This window comes from Typopeltis vanoorti, chromosome 16, assembly GCF_054136105.1.
Source record: "Typopeltis vanoorti isolate ZY-2024b chromosome 16, IOZ_Tvanoo_1.0, whole genome shotgun sequence".
Taxonomy (NCBI): Eukaryota; Metazoa; Arthropoda; class Arachnida; order Uropygi; family Thelyphonidae; genus Typopeltis; species Typopeltis vanoorti.
In genome coordinates, this window is record NC_143564.1 from 100,696,792 (window position 1) to 100,721,186 (window position 24,395).

The 24,395-nt window shown below is 34.3% G+C and overlaps 1 protein-coding gene across 4 annotated transcripts in view; it reads left to right on the top strand.

The window, feature by feature from the left end:
- Rbcn-3A (rabconnectin-3 alpha) overlaps positions 1 to 24,395 on the top strand; it is a 984,230-nt gene that overhangs the window by 639,090 nt on the left and 320,745 nt on the right. For all 4 annotated transcript variants that reach the window (XR_016549602.1, XM_090406519.1, XM_090406521.1 and 1 more), the window contains exon 41: positions 1,781 to 2,050. Coding sequence is in view for 3 of the 4 variants with exons in the window: in XM_090406519.1 (XP_090262645.1) it covers positions 1,781 to 2,050 (270 nt within the window). In the remaining variant the exon portion in view is untranslated. The remainder of the gene's footprint in view (positions 1 to 1,780; positions 2,051 to 24,395) is intronic.

Consider the following 24,395-nt stretch of genomic DNA (forward strand, 5'->3'; position numbering starts at 1 on the left):
AAGACTACAAGAACACTTCCATGACTGTAACATCCCTATTCCTGAACATTTAAACAATAAAAAATGCGACAACAAAAAGAAAAACAGGATAAAAATACAGGAAAAACTGAAATAGCAGACCACACCCTTGAACAGAAACATACCCTGCAAATCGACAAGGCCATAATATTAGACATTCAAGACAACGAAACAATGCTTAGAATATCGGAAATGATAGCCATAATATGTGATGAAAACTCAATAAGCATCCATCACTTCCATGGATAACTATTATTCTCTTTATTCATCATGTATTGAAAAATTTCCTTTGTGTCAATCTTATAGAACCTCTTTAATAATTTACAAGTTTTTATCATGTCTGCTCTTTTCTGCCCATCAAATAAACTTTGCAACCCACACAATTAAACACAATAAATTTTGCAACCCACACAATTAAACACAATAAACTTTGCAACCCACACTTCAGCTTATCTTCATAGAGAACATTCTGCTGACCTGTCAACAGCTTACTTGTCTCTGAATCCTCTACACCACCTCCTGATCCCCAAGCAACCCAGGTGATGAAATCTGTGCATAGCAGTTGAATTACTATATAGCCTTTACTAAGAAATGATTTTCTTTTCTTACTTGAAAAATGAGATAATTTATCTTGAACATCTATTCTCCAGTTCAATGAGAAGAATGATGCCAAGAAATCAGCTTTATCCTTAAGTGAAGTTGCAATACTACCATTTTGGTGAGAGAGAGAGATTGAATCACAGATGGTCAATAGTTGTGCCTAAGTACTTTTTCAAGGAATCAGAAAATATGACTGCCATTACCTAGGAAGCAAGTTTTCTACATTCAGCCCTTTCAAAATCAGACTAATCTCTGTTGATGATGGTTTTGCATTTGTTACAAGCTGCAGTGTAAGCTGTGGATAAAATGAGTTTCTTCTCAATCCACTTACAACATGCTTCTTTTCTTAAGCTGTTCTTGCTCCCTTTTTTGGAAATCATGACTTGGATATAGAGTATAAGGTGGGAATTTTGAATAAAGTGGGGAATGAAGACCCTCTTTCTGACATTGATAATTTCTCCAATAAAATCACAAGCATCTGAATCTGGAGAGTGGAAATGGTTGGCTGATCATACAAAAGAGTAGTAGTATTCTCAGAAATCTTCCCACTTGTAATAGTATCAAGGTAAATGAGGATGTGAATGACAGATAAGCAGGGTTTTCACTGCAAGATGTAACTTGGATGAGATTGTGATCGGAATCATTAGAGGAATCATCTCAACAGTGCACGTGGAAGGAGAACTGGTTAAGTTTTGTGTGGAGAGGATTATCAGGAATTATCAATAGGAGATGAATTATTTGCTTTAAGTCACTGAATTGAAAAAAGGGAACCAATTATAGTTGTTGTTTATTAAAGTTGCCAGGTAAGATGATTTTACTGTTATGGAATTTGGATTGCAGAAGAATAAGCTTGTAGAATAAGTCAGAGGTCAGAATGATTTTCAGAATTAGGGGAACAGAGACAACAAAGGAATGATATATAATATAAGAAAATATGAAGCCACTGAAGGTGAAAAAAGGGAGATTCAAGATAGCAAACTTTTAATGTTCTCTTTGTTGTTGTAACTTATAATTTCTCTTTGAGAATCAGTATTAATTAGAATAAATTAAAGCTTTAATTTATTCTAATAAGAGCATTAACATAAAATATTTTATTTTTTTGAATCTTCACTTAAAATTATAATTATAGAAAATATTAATAATGTTGTTTCATTTCATTTAGGAGTGCAATCTCTTCGTGCACTTCTGGCTCGAGATAAAGATGAAGACTCCCCTAGACTCCATACTCTTCTCTGTGAATCTTTTGTAGCTGTATATCTTAGTCAACTTATTCATGCTTTGGTAACATGTGACTGTCATGTCCTGTATAGATTAGTTGGCCAAACGTTTTCTGAAGAGACATGGGGGATGCTGTTTGGTGGAGGGGCTAAACGATTGCTTAAAGTTTCTACTGGACCTTCAGGACCAACATCACTGGCATCTAGTACAGAAAGTGAGTATCACAGATAAAATAACTTATTTTTTACAAGGGAATAAACATTTATTCTGGTGTAAGTCATCATCTTACAGATTTTGATCATGTGGAGAAATGTCTGTTTTTGATGGAATTCTACATCTTGTATAATCCTTCCCTTGCAATAGTTCCTTTTCCATAGAAAGACTGTCAGTGGAAGTTCAATGTGTTGGCTGTTTATCATCATCACCCTCAGTTTCCTGATATGTGCCCTCAATGTACAGATTCACTATGACAGTACTAAACAATTAAGTATACATTACTAATTTTCCTGGTGATAATTGCACCTTAGATTGCCTCTGGTTATTCATTCCTGAATGCTAACGGTCAAGTTCATTCCTAATACACTTGGTCATCGACTTACGACCAACTTACGTTCTGGCTGACAGGTCGTATGTCGGCCATATATTTATTAACAGTATTCATTAACCTTTCTAATCTTTTTATCATCTGTATAATTTATTTTTATAATCTTTTAAATTTATAATTATGTATATTGTAAATAATGTGAAAAATAATACTGTACATACTGTACTGTAAACACAAAAATACTATCTAAAATTAATGTAAAAATTAATACAAATGAAATTTACAAAATCAATTTTTAATCTTTGCTTGTGCTGGGTTGTGGATTTTCAGGGGTCATGTTCTTAGTGATATTCTCTTGATGAGGAACATGCTGAGCTTTGTGTTTGAACTGTTTGTTTATTTTTTTCTTCATCTATCTCACGATAACAACGCACAGCATCTTGATTGATACATTCAACCTTTGTGAATCGTTCGACATTAGGGTCCATTGCTTCGAAACTGGCAAGAGCTTCATTCAGTTGCGAAAAAGAATCTGATAAACTCTTTGCAGGGAATTTCTTTTCTGGCGCCTCTTCTTCTTTCTCTTCTTCCTCTCTTGCTTCTTATGCAAAGCAAATCTTTTTTTAAAATGCTTAAACCATCCACTACTAGTCTGAAAATCTTCTGCGTAATCGTCTCTGGCGCGTGATTTTAAACTCTGAAACAGACTTCTAGCCTTCGCTTGTACTGTGCAAAGGCTCATGGGTGAATTCTTCTGTATTAAATCTTCCATCCACATAAACAACAATTTCTGCATTTCATGGATGGGCCCCTGTCGTTGTTTGGTTAAAATTGTAGACTTCATAGGTGTGGAACTTTTCACAGCTTCCAGAATTCTTTCTTTGTCCTTAAGTATCGTCGATACTATGGAATGTGACTTCAAGTCATGTACTATCGTATTCACTTTCTTTCTGCCTTCATACTTCTGGATAACTTTCATTTTACACTCTAAATCGATAGTTTTCCTTGACTTCTTAGCTGGCTTATCTGTAGATGAAGGCATTTTCCTTTTACTAGCCATTTTATGGGTAGTGTTTCAGTAGAATTTTACTTAATACACCACACACAACAGCGACTTGAAATACTTGAAAGCGACTGAGTATATGTGAGAGATAATAGTTATCGTACGCGGGTTATTGTACAATAACTATCATATCCCATAGTTATCGTACGCACAGCTGCCTGATTTATTTTTAATTTATTTTTTAATTTTTTTTTTTTTTTTTTTTGTATTCGTAAGTGCGGACGGTCGTAAGTCGACGACCACGTGTATATTCATTTTTAATATGATAATGCCATTGATGTTATCTATTCAATAAATGCATATCAATATGTAAAAATATGGCACAAATTGCACATTTTCTAGTTGCATTTTTCTCTAAATGCCTATCCAGATCCCTATGTAGAAAATTTAAAGAACTAATTGCACACTTTCTACTTGCATGTTCCTATAAACACCTTTTTACATTTTACAAGAAGCCAAACAACAAACTTCAAACTCCACTCTGAAAAATTTTTCTTTTAGTCCCATCATCATCATCATCAACATCAAATTCCTGCCATGTACCCTCAAGGGGTGTACAGAATATGATAGTACTACATGAAAATTGTTGTCATTACTAACTTCCTGTCTATAATTTTTCTCCAAATCAGTCTGTTACTTGTCAAGACTCCAACATTATCAGATCTTATATTTCTGTTGTCTACAGCACTTTGTACAGTATCAATCCACCTACATCTTGGTCTTACTCTAGGTCATTTTCCTGCCAACCTGGCAGAAAAACACTTGTTTAGCTAATCTTTCCTCTCCCATTCTGTTCAAGTGACCATACCACCTGAGATTAGCTCAGCTAACACATTCCTGGATGCTGACGATGTCAAGATCTTTCCTAACTTCCTTGATTTTAATATGATATTGCCATCTGTTCATACTTCTAATCTTTCTCAGGACTCTCATATCTTCTGTCTCTAATCTTTGGTCAAGTGTTTTACTTTTGACCCAGCTCTCTTATCCATAAGTTAAAACTGGTTTGAACACTGTCTTGTATACAGCTAATTTAGTGTTCCGACTAATTTCTCTCTTATTCCATATGAATTTATTCAATTGACTTCCTACCATACCAGCTTTGCTGATTCTGTTCTCTATTTCCATATTTAATTTACCATCTTCATTAAAAATCATATCTAAGTAGCTAAAATTATTTACTTGTTCCACAGGTTTTCCTTTCACAATGCAGTTGACATTTTCAATGATTCTGCCTATTTTCGTTTTCTTTGTCTTTTTATTGCTGACCTTCATACCATATCTATTACAACAGTTATTCAATTTAGTCAGAGAATCTTGCAGACTTGTAGCGGATTTATTTAGAAGTATAACATCGCTGCATAAAGCAAAGAGCTGACATTAACATCTCCAATTTTGATATCATGTTTAATACCACTTTCCATCATAATGTGATCCAGATAATTAATGAATAAAAGAGGGGATAATGTACATCCTTGTTTCACACCAAATTTAACATTAAACCATCTTCCTTTACTTCCTTCAATTCTAACTGCTGACTTACAACTCAAATAAAGACTACATATTGCTTGATATAATACCCCATTGACACCATATAACTGTAGTGTATTGAATAGCTTCTCTCCTGGCACCTTGTCATAATTATTTTCCAAATCGACAAAACTTAAATACAGATCTTTGTTATATTCCCATGCTTTCTCGACTATTTGTCGTAAAGTGAAGATCTGATCCTGACATCCTCTATTTGGCCTGAATCCAGCTTGTTCTTCACCAAGCTTTATTTCCACCATTCTTCTCAACTGTTCCTCAAGTATACTTGCATAAATCTTGCCAGAAACACTCAGTAGGGAAATACCTCTGTAATTCTCACATTCAGTTTTATTTCCCTTTTTATATATGGGTACTATTAAAGCTCTACTCCAATCATCAGGAATTCATCCCTCTGTCCAGGCTTTCTGAATTATGTAGTGCAGCCACTGTAAGACTTTTATACCACCATACTTCAGCATTTGTGGTCGAATATCATCTACTCCTGCTGCCTTTCCACATTTCAAGCCTTTGATGGCTTTTCTACTTCAAGTATGGATATGTATTCCTGACTGTATGCCTGTTGAATGTTTTTTACCACTGTGCTATCACTGCTTGTTTCAATTAGCAATTTTTCAAGGTAATTACTCCATACTTCAAGGATATCTTTTTCTCCCTTTTTCATGTCACCTTTATCATCTCTAACTCCTTTTACAGCACTCTTTCCTTCATTTCTATGCTTCTTCAACAACCTCCAGAATATTTTGACTCCTTCTTAATATTTATTTTCTATGTTCTTGCCAAAGTCCTCTGATGACTTTTGTTTAGCTAGTTTTACACAGTGTTTAGCTTTCTTACATTTGTCTCTGTATTCTCTAAGAGCCCAAGCTGACTTAGTTGCAGGAATTTTTGATATGCTTTCTTCTTTTCCTTCACTGCCTCTTTAATTTCCTGTGTCCACCATGGAGTTTTGATTTCTCTATCCTTGCAGACAACCTCACCACATGCCTCTGGCTGAATCAATAAGGGTTTTCTTCAAGACTTGCCATTGAATCTCCAAGGTTCGGTTCCTGTTCTCAAACTCTTTCATTTTTCCTTCAATAATCTTTGTGTATTTTAGTCTACAGTTCACATCTGAGAGCTGCTCAACTTTTATTCACTTTAAAATTTTCTTTCATGTTATTCTTTTCAATATGAAATTGAATTTTTTCCTGCTCAAGACTAAATAGTGATCACTTCCAATTTCAAATCTTCTGTACACTCCTGTCCTGCACCAGGGAGAAAATCACTATCAACAATAACATAGTCAATGAGACTTTTCTTATTCCTTGCCTCTTCTCTCCATGTGAAAATGTGCACATTTTTATGTTCGAACATGGTGTTTGTAATAACCAGTCCATGTCCTGAGCAGAAATCCAACAGATATTTGCCATTATTATTAGCTTTGCTCTTTTCTCCAAATTTTCCCAAAATATTTTTATATGTCTGACAATCATTTCCTACTGTGTTATTTAGATCCCCAACAAGGACCAACTTTTCCTTTTTCATTGTGTCAGTTGCTTTTTCTAAAGCGTCAAAAAATTCCTCCACTTCAACCTTAGTAGAACCTTCTGTGGGACCATAGGCACAAATAAGTTTCATTGTCCAGTTCCCCATTCTGATATTTGCCCACATCACTCTACTTGAGACTGCCTGCCATTCGATAAGATTAGCCTCGTATTTAGTGTTGAATACTATGGCTACTCCTTCTTTTCCTTGATTGCCATTGCCTGAATATAACAGTTTGTATTTTTTTGCTCAGAAAGATCTCACCAGTTTTGGTCTTTTTTGTTTCAGTCACCCCTATTATGTCGATCTGGTGTTAAAAACTCGATTGTAGCTTAAATATTCTAAAGCACATTACATCGATTTTTTACAGAGGTCATGTCCCATGAGAATGTTGTAAAAATAACTGATTTGTCTCTGTATATTTTGTACTAGATATTTTTGTAAATAACTATTTGGAAGTTAACTGTATATACTCCTTTAATAAGAATATTTGAGAGTGTTAAAAAAAAGGCAATGTTTTGCCACCAGAACTTTATGTAATAGCTCTACATGATGGCATAAGAAAGGTTGTTTATGATTTTTTTTTGTGTATGAGAAAGATTTACAAGCTCTGCACGTCTGAAGTCAGTCAGAAAGGTTCAAGCATCTTTCTGATGGCTGGCAACTTACAATCAAAAGAAAGCGGAGTAGAACAGAAAGCGGACCGAACTTTGAAGAAGATGAAAAAATCATGCCGAATTCTTTGGGGGTTACAAACATCGTACAAGGTCTCAGAGAAGGCATAATAAAAAGGGACAAAGCCAAGCAGAAGGAGCCTCCTGGTTCAAGACGTCACTAGAGAGAGAGAGAGAGAGAGATGGCTTCTAGGCCAAAGAGAAAGGTTAAGGAAGAGAAAAATCCAGGGGATTCTAAAGATTTGTAAAAACTCGATTGTAGCTTAAATATTCTAAAGCACATTACATCAATTTTTTACAGAGGTCAAGTCCCATGAGAATGTTGCAAAATTAATTTGTTTGTCTCTGTATATTTTTTACTAGATATTTTTGTAAATAATCCTTTGGAAGTTAACTGTATATAGTCCTTTAATAAGAATATTTCAGAGTGTTAGAAAACAAGGCAATGTTTTGTCTTGTTTTAGTGAAAGAACTTTTTCTTTCACTAAAAGTTCTTTAGTTAAAGAACTTTTAGTGAAAGACTTTTGACTGATTGTGCGATACATAACCTTTGTAAGTTACACACTTTTGTATATTTCCTCTTATAGTTGTTATAGAAGAACATATAAGATTTTTGTTTAATAGTGATAAGAAGTCCCTAACAGAGTCAATTGGCATGTTGGAAATTGTTATCAAATTTGTTAAAATAACTCTAACCTCTTTGCAAGTAAAATAAGAGTTTAATAAGTTGAATTTGTAAGCAGAGAGTTAATAGGTTTTTGAGTTAAAGAGATTAATTAATGTTGAAGTAAAAAGGTTCTAATTTGTGCTAAAGAATTTTTATAGATGGATAGAGAAAGCAATCTCCCTATGGTTTAATTCATGTATATTTTATAATAATGTAAATAAAATGTGTTTTGATTTTTTTGTTAAAGGAGTGCTCCTGATTGTTTATTTTACAACTGCACTGTTCCTAAATAAATCAGACTTGTGAACGGGAAACTATATGAGATAGCTGAAGTGTAAAGTTAAGTAAAAGAATAGACCACGACTGTTTGTGTAAAGTTTTATTGAAGGAATTTGTGTTAGAGAGAGAGAAATCCTCCAGAAGTTTTATTCAGTCTATGCTGAATATTTCATATACTGATGGCGCAGTCGGACAAATAAATTTTTCAGTGTTCATAGGCATACGACTAATAATTACAGAAGGTAGATAAACATAGTACGCAATAATATAAGCAAGAAAGATTCAGAGAGAGAAAGCACGCGCAGCTAATTAGCTAATAAGAATAACGGCATATAAGGTATAGAGAAAAGATAAAGACACTTAAAATAAAGAGAAATTAACAGCATAGATTACAATGGCACAGCATTCGTTTACACTGGTACTTATCTAATTCCTCAGCTAGCTCCATTTCTTTGTCATTCAGGCTTCTTATGTTGATAGCACCGATCTTTAACTCAGGTGATGTTGAGTTGGGGTGTGCTTTCAGATTTGTTCCCGTAGCTGACTTTTCGCTGTTCGCCCTGGTTCCTTGGTGAAAATAACGTGGGTCATGTTTAATCGGGCGATGCTCCAGCCAGCATGAAATTTTGTCATGTTGTACCATCATTTTGTATTTTGGTTTAAGCCAATAAGAATACAATTTGGTCTGCTAAATCCGAAATTGCCAGCCCATCAAAAAATTAGTCTATTCGGCAGTATTTAGATTATTTGGAATTATTGTTTCAACTCCTCTATATAACGAATGTGCCCAAGTTTGAAAATAAAATGAGCGTATGCGCTATCTTTACCCTTCTGGTAGCCAATCGCAGGGAAAAACCAGTAGCCAATTAAAAGATTATAAAAGATTTCATTCTTATTATATTTTGATAGTTAAAAGTGTTTTTCTTATGAAAGATAAATTAACACAGTTAAATGTGTGCAACTATTTCATGTTTAGATCATGAAATATTTGCTTAAAAATGATAGCCCTTAGAGGTTGATTGTTCTCTCTCATACTTTTTGATTGGAATTTGTGCACAAACTGTATTAATAAAAGTTTTTGTGTGAAATACAGTTTTTTTTTTTTTTTTGCTCAACGATGTAAGCCCTTTGTTAAAATTTCCATAGCTCACCACTAGTCAAAGCTGTATAACTGAGAGGAGACCTCCACATAGCCTTTAAAGGAATGTGAAGAACCAACCAAGGCTTCTGACCTAACGTCCAATCCTAACCTTCTCGTGGTTAGGATTGGACGTTAGGTCAGTATTTCTTTTAACTTTACACTTCAGTATAACACCTTCAGTATTGGAATTACTATTTCCTTCACCTTTTAGATTAAATTCAATGAAATTGGAGAATTTGGGAGGAAGAAATCAATCTTCACCTCTGGAAGATTGTGTGAAAAAATCTGCAGTAGTCGCTGGTTTGTTCTGTATTAGCAGTGCTAAAGGACAAACTTTTACTTTGGAATTCTAATGCCTGTGAGGATTACCTTCTGGCTCTACATTACCTACTCTTCATTCTGTGGGAAAAGAAATAGAAATATTCAATAAAGGAAGTAGAAGATTTGATGACTCCTTTGAAATAATGATGCTTCAGATAAGATTAGCTAATATAAAAATGTTCAAGAGGAAATGTGTGCGTGTGCATGTGTGAAATAGAGAGAGAGGGTGTGTGTCAAGAGAATGAGAAAACAAGTTTAAGCTTGGGCAGGAGAAATATAATGGTAAGAGATGAAATAAGAAGGTTCCAAAAAATGTGAGAGTATGTGAAGGAGGAGTGAATGGAAGACATGATGACGTGAGAGCAATATGTGAGAGATGAGATAGGGAAGATTGCTAGTGTAGGTGACAATAAAAACATGTGGTATAAAGCAGGGGGTCGGGAACCTTTTTGAACCAAAGAGCCATTCCACAAAAAAATTAATTAAAACAAAATTTTGGGAGCCCTAACTTCAATTCGATTTTTCCTGGTGACTCAAAGTTGCAGTTAGTTCAAACTTAGGTAAATTTGTTTTTAATTCAATACTTCCAGATATAGGAGCCTGTGTAGCTCAGTAGAAGTGGCGTTTGCATTCTACAGCGCTTGACCGCACGAAGAAAGGATTTGGTGGTTCAAATCTAGTCGCCGACTAGAGGAAATTTTTCTAAGCCTTTTTTCGACCGGTTCCCGAGTTAGTCGATCTCTGGCACAGGCAAGCGGGTTTTTCCTCCCGGAAACTCGGGTTTTTCGTCCCGTAAACTCAAGAAAATCGACCGTAGAACTCACATTATTTTCAGACATTAAATATATTGTGTTAAGGTTAGGGACCACGAGATGGCGGCACATTTGAGCCGTCTCTCTTCACTGTGTACTGCTTAATTAGTGATAGCCTTGGGCCATCTATCTCCGATTGGTACCAGTGGAGATTGAACTGCCCACTCAGTCTCCAAAAGTTAGATAGGGCTAAATGGCCTCGCCTACTCCCGTATACGGGAATAAAAAAAAGGTGTTAGCTGATTTTTTTTTTTTTTTTTTACTTCCAGATATCAAATACCACTTTTATGTTTGCATATAAATTTTTTATATGTTCAATAAATAAAACAACATTAAGTTTGATTACATTTTTAATTACAAAACATGTTTAAGTAAGTATAATATTGCAAAAAAGTCAGAATTTGTATTGCAAAAAGAATTAGTCGGAACAAAAATACAATATTATGCATTTTAATAGATATTTGATTGTTTTAATTTAAAATTCATTAACGAGACTTTTGATTTTGCATCTTCTCAGCCAATTTACTTAAATCTGGATTGTATGTCGTCCACTTTAATAGTAATTCGGCTTTCAAACTTTCATCAGTCAGTATGTTGCTATACTTATTTTTAATGTAATTCATTGAAAAGAAAAATTGTTTGCAATTGTATGTTAAACCAAAAAGAATCAAAACCCCAAAAGCAAGTCACCTGGCATTTGAATAATTAGTTGGGAAAGAATTCCAACATTTTAATATAATTTCCTGTGGTGTTTCTTCCATAGTTTCCTCATTTTCTTCAATTTGTGCTACCATTTCCTGAAGTTTTTGTACCCAGATGTTTTTATTCTGAATTTCCAGAAGCTCCATTTGTAGTTCTGCAATTGATATTCTGGGAAAAGCTTCAATATCTATTAAATTTAAATTGCAATTTAATAGATGTAATATAATTTTCATCATTTTTAAAATCCTGCTTGTAAATGAATCTAAAATTACAGTAATCATTTCAGCAAATATTTTGCAATCAACTTTTTCTTGATTTAAATTCAATCTGTAATTTTTTAGATTTCAAAATACAGTGGTATCTCACTTATCTGAACCTCTTTAGTCCGAACCCTCCAGTAATCCGAAATGGTTTGAAAGAAAAAATAAGTTTTATTTATTATGTATTATTTTGTGTATTATTATTTTTATTTAATAATTATTATTTTAACTATATTTATTTTATTATTATTACGGTACAGTATAACTACGGTGATACACAAAAAGAGGAAATTAAAAACATGCATGATTTGGTTAAAAATATAAATCCAAATGCTGAAATTTCACAAACAGATGTTACGGAATGGATTACAGGTAGAACCGAAAGTGAATTCGGAATCAAATCAGATGCTGAAATTATAAATATGATGCTGCAGAATGAATTAGAAAATGATGACCAATAACTCAAAAAAAAAAAAAAAAATTAAAACATGAAGAGGCAGTTGACAGTTTTACTATGCGTATAGAATGGGCTAAGCAGAATGATACGCCATTCCACAAAATTTTATTGCTAATGAAGCTCCGAGAAGAAGCAATTGAAAAAAGTTTAGCTTCCAGGAAGCAAAAGAAAATCAGTGACTTTTTTACAAAGAAATAAAAAAAACTTTTTTTGTATTATTTTGTGAAACTTTTTTTGTGTTATGTACAAGAAAGTGATATTTTTTATGCAAATTAAGTTATGTACTGAAGTATGCAATTTTATTAAATCAGAATCCTCAACAATACAGGTACATACAAACTAAATTTTTTACTAAAATAAAGTTGTGTACTGTATTATTTTTTAAGTTTTACATTACAGTACAGAATTTTTTTTTTCTATCAGTTACAGTATCGGAAATGTCATTTGATTCATGAACCGCAATAGATATAAAATTGGCTGAATTATTATATCCATAATTTGCATATTTGAAACTTCTGCAGAAATTGTTAAAATTCTTTCCTTGACAGTTCTAGCCTTCAAAAGAGATAAATTTTTAATTTTTTTACGTATCTCGTCCATATTTTTCATATCCTTAAATAGAATTTCAGAGACATTATACACGCAATTTTTTAGAAATTCACCATCAGTAAAAAGGCTTTCCCGCTTTTGCTATTTCAAGGGATAACAAAAAACTCGCTTCAGTAGTATTCGACAAAGATTTCGTCCAAGTTGACAAATTTCTTTGCTGAAGCAATGTTTTCTTTTGTAATTCTTCAATAGCTTTTTTTCTATTATCACCCTCAGGATATTTTTTACTGAAGTCTAGTTTTCCTCGAAAATGTCGTTCGACATTACTTAATTTGTTATTTTGAAATCGTAGATGACAAATTAAACATTGTGGATTTCCATTTACTTCTATAAATGCAAATTTCTCTATCCACATTTTATCAAATCCTCTGTTTTCTTTGATTATTTTTCTTTTTCTTGAACTCATATTATATTAGGAGGGTTATCACAAATTTACCTGCAAGTGAAACACAAATTCAACATAATAACATAATAAAAATTAATTTGTGCCTAACATTACCTGGCACTAAATTAAACACCAGTTTAGTACCAAAATAAATCAGTTAACTAACAGAATATTTATTGTGACAGTTAAAATCCATATGTATCTAAAAACTGTGGTGTTTGACAGGACAGCTGATCAATTAGTTCAAATTTTCGCCGTGGCGCTAGTTACCTTAGGCATGCGTAACGTGTAAGGCTCTATTTAGAGCCTTAGTGACATGCGTAACAAATTTCATGCATAACACATGCATAGTATCTAGCACCACGAAGAGGCTGTATCAAAAAACAATATTTAGTTGTTTGTATTAATTATGTATCTTTTAATTCAATATAAAAGAGCCGCATGCAGCTCTGAAGGTTCCCAATCCCTGGTGTAGAGAATGAAGAGTCAGATGCAGTGAGAGAGAGATAGTATGTGTAGTCTTTCATAGGACAAAGCATAAGCTTGAGAGAATGAATAAACATTTGGCAAGTGGTGCTGCTGAGGAAATAAAAAAAAGAAAGAAGAGTTATGAAGAAAGCAAAGGGAATGCTCCTCAAAGAATAAAAATGAGTATGGTGAGAATTTTGTGTGAAGATTCCATGATAAGAGGAGTGCTTTGTGAGGGAATGACAAACTCATGTTTCCTACTTGCAAAGATTAATGATGTTAGTGCTGCTATTAGGATGCAGAAAGGTAAAGTGAAGGCATTAGTTTTTTTGGCAGATACGAATGACCTGGACATGGATATCACTAGATAGACAACCCAAGAATATGATTGACCTCGTTATTGTTAACCAGAGATGGAAATTAAGTATCCTAAATTACAGATCCATTGTTTCCGACTGCGAATCAGACCATAAGCTAGTGCTACCAAACCTAAGAATAAAGTTAAAATCTTAAAGCACTTTTAGCATCAAAAGGAGACGGAATGTAAATAAACTACAAGACAATAATATTCTAAGAAAATATCAACTAGAACTAGATAAAAACCTGAAGGAAATACTAAAGAAATACCAAAACAGAATATAAACATCGAAGAACATTGGTGCAAATTAAAGGAAATATTAAAATTGGGAAAATACAATAGGTTACACAGAAAGAAAAAGTAAAAAGGTTTGGATCTCGAATGGAGTAAAAAGGTTTAGTGACCAAAGAAAAAGCATGAAATTAAAACAGAACTATAGCAGAAATTAATATAATAGATTTATGAGGGAAATTAGAAAACTAGTTAAAAGAGACAAGAATAACTGGTTAGAAGAAAAATACAAAATGGTAGAGAAGCTATCAAAATAAAATAATCTCTATGGATTATATAAACAAATAGATCAAATTAGAAAGACACAGACAACAAAAATAATGATCAAAAACAAAGAGGGACAACTAATTGAAAGTAAAACAAAAAGTATTACCAGATGGGAAGAATACTTTAGAGACTTATATAATAGAAACAGCTCTCAGGATATTATTATTCCAGCCACTGAAATGGAAGAGGAAACAAATATCTTTACCAAAGAAATAATAGCACACAGCATAGATAAACTTAAAACTAGGAAAGCATCTGGTATTGATCAAATACATGCAGAATTCTTAAAAGCAGGAAAGGAACAACTTTTGGAACCATTAAAAACATTATTTGAAAGGATCTACAAATATGAATCAATACCTACTTATTGGAACCAAATCAGTTTTAACTCCTATATACAAAAAAGGAGATAAAACAGAATGCAATAATTACAGAGGTATTGGCCACCTCAGTATTCCAAGTAAGGTTTTTACTAAAGTACTCCAAAAACAAATTAAACCATGTATAGAACTAGCATTAGGAGAAGAACAAGCAGGTTTCAGACCCAGTTTGAAGCACAGTTGATCAATTATTCACCTAAGACAGCTAATAGAAAAGACACTAGAGTACAACCAAAGTTGTTATATAAAATTCATACACTTTTAGGCATTTGATTCCATCCATAGAAGAGCACTATGGGAAACCATGAAAGAATTTGGCGTTCCCAACAAAACTATAAGAATAATAAAGAATCTATGGAGAAATCTAAAAGTGCAGTACGAGTGGAGGACACCTTAACCAACTGGTTCCACACACTGAGTGGAGTAAGACAGGGATGCAATTTGTCACCAGACCTGTTCAGTCTTACCCTAGAAGAAGCAACCAGTAAGGCCTTAAACAAAGAAAACTCTGGAATTAAAATATATGGAAAAAATATAACAAATTTAAATTTTGCAGACGGCATTGCATTACTTAAAAGCATGGAAGAAGATCTACAGTGAATTTCTGATAAAATAAAGGAAGAATGCATAAAATTTGGATTAAATCTAAATATAGACAATACAAAAAGTATGCAAATAGGAAAATGAAACAACAATCTGAAAAGTGAAATGGATAGTAAGAATCTAGCAGGTAGAAAATTTCACATACCTCAGTGGAGTAATTGAGTACAATGGTGAAATTACAAAAGATATAAAGCAGACAAATCAGTCAAGTGTCCAAAACTTTTGGACGACTAAATAAAATATGGAAGTCAAGTGACATCAAACAAGTAACAAAAGCAAGAATCTATGAGGCAATGGACCTCCCAATACTTCTTTATGGAAGTGAATGATGGAATCTCAAAAAAGCTGAAGAGAAAAAATTATTAACTACTGAAATGGGTTGGCTTAGAAGACTACTTGGAATATCTCTGCTGGATAGACTAAGAAACAAATTAATAAGGAAACGACTAAAACAAGAAATAACAATAATAGACAAAATCCAAGAAAGAAAGAAGACCGTAATGGTTTGGCCATGCAACCAGAATGGAAACAGATAGGTTACCAACTATAGCCCTGTATACAACAATGGAAGGTAAAAGATCCAAAGGGTGGCCCAGAATTAGATGAATATACAAAATAAAAGAGGGCCTAAAAACCCAATCACAACAAGTGACACCAAACTGGACAGAATTGTCCCTGTACAGACAGAAGTGGAAAGAGTTCATTTGACCTAATCATCATCCACTTAGATAATGAAAGAGGAAGAAGTCAAATGATCTGAAAGGATAAAAGTATGGTCTAAGGAAAAACATGAAAGAGTTAGTGACAGTAGCAAAAGTGAAGAGTGATAAAGATGGTGAGGCTCTTGCTGCAGTATGATAGAAGTGAATTGCAAAAAATGTCCATAATTGCAAATAACTCAATGCGTAGGTTGTGTAGGAGGAATGGACTGGAATTTCGGGTTGTTTTATGTTAGTTTGGTGCTGAAAAGATTCATATAATCCAGATAGTTTGCACTTGAATTGATTTGGTGTTAGCAGTTTAGACAAAGTTCTGCTGGCTGTAGTAAGATTGGATGTGCAAAACCAAGGAAACTGGAGTTATTAGAGAGGAAGCAAGTGAAGGTGCATGCAAGCACCAATAAAGCAAATGGTCATGTGATTAGAGAAAAAATCCTAACTTTAGTTCCCGAAGTAGTAAATAAGAATTGGATTATGGATACAAAGCATAAGGTTAATTTTGGGCTTCATGAGAATTATATCATTTATTTAATCTTGTTCCTAATTTATATTAGTAACAAGGAGGAATTTTCAGCATTGGGTAGTTCCTATTGGCCAGAAGTTGTTTAGTATTAGCGAGAATGGCTGACTGAGGATGATTGTGATGGGTCCTGATTGTGAGGAACTCCTGTTCTCACTAGAATAAGCCTTGAGGCAAGTAGGTCTTTACTTCTTAGAAATTGGATAGGTCTTTAAAGCCAAAGGCACAGGAAACTGCTTAAAATTTAATGGTCATTGATTCTGCCAAAATATCAGTGATATAAAAGTCTTTGTACAGAAACATAAGCAGTTCTGTTTCTGTAGGCAGGCAATATATTTAAAACTGCCTCAGGATTCTACCTCAAAGCATTTTGCTATTATTTATAAAGACTGGAGATAAGCCTATTTGTGCAGAAGTTATTACCCTTGTCAACAACGATATCCATTTTTCAGTATGTGCAGATAAACAATCTGAAAGTTGTAACAATCCACCTCTCAGTTGGACTTAGTACACTATGTTCCATTTATTTACCACTAGGTTCTGAGTTAACTTGGACTGATGTTCTTATATTTGCAATTGGCCTTTCTTCTTATGGGTGACTTAAATTGATATTCTGTGAGGTAGTGATAACACAAATGGGTAAAGTTAGATTGTGGAGCATATGCTTGATGATCATGATCTCTCGCTTCTTAATAATGAACAAAGTATCTTCTTTCATATGCTTACCGGCCTGAATTTTGCAGTAGATCTTACACTCTGCATGACTGCCATTCTTCCACTATTTATTTGTGATATCAATGCAAACATATGTGGAAGTGATCACTGTCCCATGCTTTCCAGTATAACTTCACAGTAACAATGTTCTCCTTCGTGAATACCAAAGTTGGAAATTGACCAGGCTGACTAGAAATACCTTTTCATAACTTGTATGATTTTATTGTGAGATAGTTAGCCATCCACTTCTTAGTGATGCATGTAAACAGATTGTATTCTATTGTACAGGCAGCAACAGCAGCAGTTCTAAAACATCAAACAAGAGCATAGGTATGTTTCAAAAATACCTTACCACATCAGGCCTCATATCTTTTAAACATGTTGTCCAAAGTATATTACATTAGTGTCAGAGTCAAAACAATCATGGGTCGGGTTTCATCTCTCAATCAGGCAACCAGCGCAGTAGTGATATGGGATAAAATCTGTAAAACATTGAGCAGTGAACACCATTTGTCTTCCTTCTAACATTGGGAATGTAACAGATATGCAGTTGCTGAACCCAAAGCAATTGTAGATACTTTAGGAGAAATCTTTGCTAGAATCTCAGCAAGAACATCATAGACTCCTGAATTTTTGATATTCAAGGAAGAACAAGAGAAACCAAAACTTGTCTACAAATGCAGTAGAGTTATACAATCAACCTTTCATTAAGGAGGAACTGAAAAGAGCACTTTTATATTATATTTCTCTGTCAGCAATTTTGGGCCTGATGATATCCATTATGAGATGATACAACATCTTCCACCATCTTTTGTGGATCTCATTCTCTTATTATACAACAGAATAATTACTGAGGATGAGTTTCCAGATTCATACGTTAATTGTCATTGCCTTCTTAAAGCTTAAAAATAAGCCAAGACATCTAGATAGTTATTGGTCTATTGCTCTGGCTAGCTGTTTTTGTAACATCTTGGAGAAAATGCCAGCAAACGTTGGTCGATTGGTAGAGCCTCTGCTTCTAGTGGCTCATGCAAAAAGTTAAGCAAGTTCAAGCGATTAGTAGTTTGAAGGGGAACAATCATTCAATGCTGTTGGCACACTTTCCCTCGATGAGTCTTTGGACTCCCTGGAGGTGTCACATAATAATAATAATAAAATGGTTAATGGCTGACTTCTGTAGTATTTAGAGAGCAACGAACTTTTTGCAAACACACAGTGTTGATCCACCTAGAAACATTGAAAGATGCATTTCTGAAATGTGAACATCTAGTTACCGTCATCTTTGAGAGGATTGAGCATGTGTGCAGCCTGGAGGTATAGTGTATTGAAAGATCTTTATAATCTAGGTTTCAGTAGGTATCCCCTACTGAAGTGGGAAGCATTTTATCCCAACCATACTGCCAAGAAGGAAGTCTTTCCCCAAGGCTCTGTTTTAAATATAACACTCTTTACTGTCAAACTCACTTTTCTGCTATTCTTGTATCATGAGTATTTCTGAGAGGAAACTTCAACAACCAATTAATCATGTATGTTCAATGAATCTTAGTATTGGGTTCAGGTCTTCAGCAGAAAAAAAAGTGCCTGTGTATATGACCAAAAATGCAATCTTCACCAAGGCCCAGAGTTAAGAAGACAAAAAGAAAAAGCTTACATTCTTGTACATGTTCATCACCTAAGAGAAAAGTTCAAGAAAGCATTGAATATCCTCTTCACTCTATTCCCGACAGAATGAGCTGCTGATCAGTGCTCTTTGTTTTGTCTTAATTATGTACTTGTTTACTCAAAGCTTTGATCTTATCTGTCTACTGGTGCATTTTGCACACCCATTCAGAAATGTATGAACATAATATTGAAGCATATGAACCTGCTTTCTCACTTTGAAAGAAACAGTTATTGTTTAACTTTGTAGAAAATTTTCCACTTAGTTACAAAGTAAATTATACTTGTCAAGAAATTATATTCTTTTTTAATCCTTTATCCAAGTGTAAGCAAGCAAAGTTTGCATATGAAGTATCTTCACAACTAGACAACTTGTATATATAGGCTGTCGACTTCATATCAATTGTCTCAGTATGATAAATCCAAGTATGCTTCCTTTCAGATGTGTACATTGATATACATTATGGGAAGAGTCACCACACAGACTAGTTTGACTTTTATTAAAGTCTCATTAGTTGGAGCTAGATCTAGAAAGATACCATTTAGAAGACCTCAGTAAAAGTCGAAACTGGTCTGTTTAGTAACCTTCCCATTATGCTTAGCAATAAACTTCTGAAAGAAAGCATGCTTTCTTTCCCATACTGCAATGGGATGCTGAAGCAATTGATAAGTCAGCAGCCTGATATACAAGAAGCCTAGTCGTGAAGATACTTTGAATGCAGACTTTGCTTACACATGGTTAAAGGATAATAAAAGAAAATAATTTCTTGACAAGTATGATTTGCTTAACTCTGCCCTAAAAATACTCTCTGCCTATGTATACTGGAGGTATATGGACTAACAAGAATATTATTTTTTTACTATGTGTTGGGAAATTTATTATTACATACAACAGAATGCCATAAACCCATTTGAGATGTGTTTGAGAGAGATCATACCAGCTTATTGGCCTAATTATCAGTTTCATTACTTAACTTGAGGGTAGTTCCCAATGGCAAGTTTGCACCTCATCATGCAGTCCCCTCACTGAGCCAAGTAAGACAGTAACTAACTCCATCCTCAGTGTATCTGCAGCTGTTTAATGCACACAGAATAGAGTATTATGATTTCTTATTTGTCTATACTGACAATGTGAGATCCAAGATCTCTGTTGGGGGCAGCTGTTTTTTCCAGACTGCATTGTCTTGAGTCCTTTGAATTCAGTAACCATATTTACTGAGTGGCATGCCAATACAGTTGCACTTCTATAACCACTGAAAAATGTATGATTCATACAAACTCGCTGAATTGTTTATAGGCCATTCTTCTCATGTGTACAATCCACATCCAGTCCTCTTTGAATTTTTACAATACTTATATGATGTTTCGTGTAATTTAATGCCCTTAATATTGATGTTTGATTGTTCTAGATTCCTAGCCACATTGGAATCAAGGGAAATGAGACTGCAGATGCCATCTCTAGATTAGCATGTACTAATTAGCAGTTCAGTCATCTGTTTGGAAACAGAAGATAGGAAGTTCTTCTGGCTAAGCTCTGCATAGCTCTCAGTCATCTAATACATTCTTATTTATTGAAGACAGATGACTTATTCCTGTGTGAACACTGTAATGCTCTCCTTATCATATGCCATATTCTGTTGGAATAGCAGCACATCACTCAAGAGAGGAATGCAATTTTTACTAATCTGGCTGACCCATATATGCTCCAAATCTCGTGAGGCTCAGACAAATTGCATGAAGTTTTTTAACTTTTTACATAGAATTAATTTCTACAGATGACTATGATCATAAATGTCTTTTATATGTATATATATATGGCATTGTTCAACTTTTTAAAATTTGTTTTCTTGTACATAATATGCTATTTATTTTTTATTAAAAAAATGTAGTAACCTTAGTAATTGCACATTATGACCTTTTCTGTTCTTGCACCACTAAATTCAAAGCCATCTGACCAACCAGTGTGATTGCAGTGGGTAAACAATTTCCTGATCAAATAATTGGAGATTCAGTAAACTTAAGGTATTCTGGTATTTTACTAAAGTTGTTTGACAGGCTGACCCATTCAAGGGATCAGTTAATTAAAGGTTTCATTATTTAAAGATTGAATAATTCAGAGATCACTATATTTATAAAGCAGTATGGAAGGTTCTAGAATTAATGGGTAGTAAAGAAAGTGCCCCCCCCCCCCCTCCAAGTCCTGCTATGTTGCCTCACCATGGCGGGGGGGGGGGTGAAGCACGTCGGGAGTATCATTACTCCTGGTAGGGCCTCCCAAGGCATGAAGGCCATCCCACTATGCCCAGCTAAATGCTAGCAGGCGAAGACAGAAGAGGAGATTGGCACCACCTGTCTTATTTTTACTGCCCATTAGACATTCATGGCGAAGGACTTAACACAGTGCGCCATGCCAGCTCAGACGTCGCCTGGATCAACAAGGTCCACGTTGCCATTTGGTAACAGCTCCAGAGGTGGCAATGAGAAGTTAGCAACTGGTGCTATAATCACCACTATTACTGAAGAAAAAAATAATGAAAAAACTGGATCCAGATTCAGATTTGCAACCATTTAATGACTGGAACTTGGAATATTAGGACTCAACTCAAATTACTACAGCACGAACTAAAAAGATATGAATGGACTATTATGGGACTTTGTGAAATTCGATGGTCCAAAACAGGAGAGCTAACAACAGATGAAGGACATTTGCTTCTTTACTCTGGATGTGACTGCAGCGATAAAGAAGGTGTTGAGTTTTTGATACACAAATCATCACGAAATTCTGTCATGGAATTCAGTCCTATTAATTGCAAAATTGCTCTAGTCTTCATAAGAGGAAAACCACTCAACATCACCATCATACAGGTCTATGCCCCAACCACAGCCCACAAGGACTCCGAAGTAGAAGAGTTTTATGGTCAACTTAATGCAACAATCACCGGAGTGAATAGAAGAGACCTTTTGATTGTACAGGGCGATTGCAATGGCAAAATTGGAACAGACATCAGTAAGGATTATCTCCCATTTGTTGGACCATATGGCTATGGAGAGACAAACGAAAGAGGTTTTGACTTGATCAGTTTTGCCTCACAAAATGAGCTCACAATTACTAACACTATTTCGTCATAAACCTTCCAGAAGATGGACATGGACTTCCCCTGATGGTAAAACACACAACGAAATTGACTTTATCCTTGTAAGCACAAGATTTAAAAACTCCATCAACCTCACAAGAACCAGATCATTTCCTGGAGCCAACATTTGCAGTGACCACAACATGGTCATCACAACTGTGAACATGAAAATGAGAGAAATATTACCTACAAAATCAACTTGTAAAAGATATAATATAGAAAAATTAAATGATCCCCAAAAAAATATACTATATAAATACAAATTAAAACAAATATTTGACACAAGCTTCAAGAAATCTAAAACCAAATACTTCTCGCAAAAGATAACTGAGACAGCTGAAGAAATCCTTGAATACAAAAGGAAAATAAATAAACCATGGATAACCAAAAATATTTTGAACCTATGCGAAGAAAGAAGATATTTGAAATCTCATATTAATAGTGGTGATAATAGAGAACAGTATGAAAATATTACTAAGATTATTAAAAAAGAAATCAAACATGCTAGAAACTTATGGATATTAGATGAATGCAAAAATATAGAAGAGGTCTTAAATAAAAATAATTATAAAAGTGCTTTTCAAATTATCAGTAAATTAACCAAACTGCAATTAATTGGAGCATAGAAGATGAAGATGGAACTCCTATCACAGAAACCAGAAAATAGTTGATAGATTGAAATGTTATGCAACCAAGCTTTTTCAAAAGGACCCTCAACTGAGTGACGATATTTTGGACGAAATTTTGCCAGGAGGTTCAGAGGAAGGAGATTACTCAATATTAAAAGAAAAGAATGGTGTTACAATGGAACTGATACATGAAGGAGGTGACATCATCATAGACACCTTCTTAAATTTATTCCAGGACATATGGAACACAGAGACTTGGCCTTCTGATTGGCAGACTTCTGTCCTTGTACCTATTCCTAAAAAGGGAAACAGCAATAAATGTAGCAACTACAGAACAATAAGCCTTATTAGTCATCCAAGCAAAATCCTGTTAAAAATACTATTGTCAAGAATCGAAAAGAAAATAGAAAGCAGACTATCAGATGAACAAGCGGGTTTTCGGAAGTCCAGAAGTACAATTGACCATATTTTTACAATAAACATACCAGGCAAAAAATACATAGAACAGAACATAACAAAATAATCTGTCACAACTTTTTAGACCTTCAAAAAGCTTTTGACTCAATATGGCATGAGGCATTATGATCTCTTATTGTTTTGTTCTTTATTATATTTTAGTTATATAGATATATAATTTGGTTATATAGAGATCTATGTGTACTTCTGCCGCTTAGATTGTCACGTGCGCAAATTAAATTAACAAAGGAATTGTCTCTGAGTAGAGCCAATTTCTTAGTTGCAAAAATCTGGAGTTATCTCCTCTTAAGGTCCTGGGAAAATTTATTTGTTCCACTGCACCACCCAGAGCCCTTAGATTGGAAAACTTCTCAGTCAAGGAGTGAACTCTCAGACAGGCACTTGATCAATTGTTCTACATATATAACTAGTTTTCAAATATCAATACTTTCTGTATTTAACCTTATTTGCAGTTGTGGTCTTAACTAAACAATTAACTTCCGCTTAGGTTCGAATTTTTATGAGTGGCGCATTGGATTCATTAAATCAGACAACCAATTAAGTAAAAGCACAAGGGTTTATTAAAAAATTCATATTATACATTTTTGCAAAATATTTACACTTAATTAAGCTAACGTATTCCGAGATTAGAGAAATTAACATGTAATGAACTGTAATCTTTACAGTAAGACCTTATCAAGAAACAATATTATTAAACTTTAGTAGTTTGCCCTTTTAATTCCTCTATCTACAATTTCCTTCAGGCATTAGTTTAATTATCTGTGCCTATGGTTATGCTATAACACATCAAACTTAATTAACATTCACAACATACACCGAAACACATTACTAGATCTGAAGCATTCATCTTTTTGAATATATATTACAGTTCTGCCTTATATTAACTAGAGTTCTATTAATGAGTGTCCTTGTTCTCTAGCACACAACGACTCTTCCTTCCATACAAAAATAACTAAAGGTTTGTACTTTACCAGATCCGTGATTTCATCAAGCTTTTCTCTCAACCTTTAGTTTCTTGTCTTCGGTATATTAACTCTTTGTCCGGACTGTTGATTTTCCTGGGCCTGGATTGGATCTCGGTATAACGATCTTTCCTCTGTGGTGTAGATGGAATAGTTCAGCCTAGGTTGGTCCACATGGCAGTCCACAAAACTGCACATCGATCAGCTTACACAGACTTTCTCAGCATGCTGACGAAACTGCACTCATTTAGCTTACTACCTGGCTGCTATTTTCTTCATCTGTACACCACTACATTGAACTTTTTATCTGCTTGTCATCGTGAATGACTCTGGTAGCGACCCTTGAATGATGGGTGCCTATGTCGAACCCGAGAGCAAGAGCAAGAGAT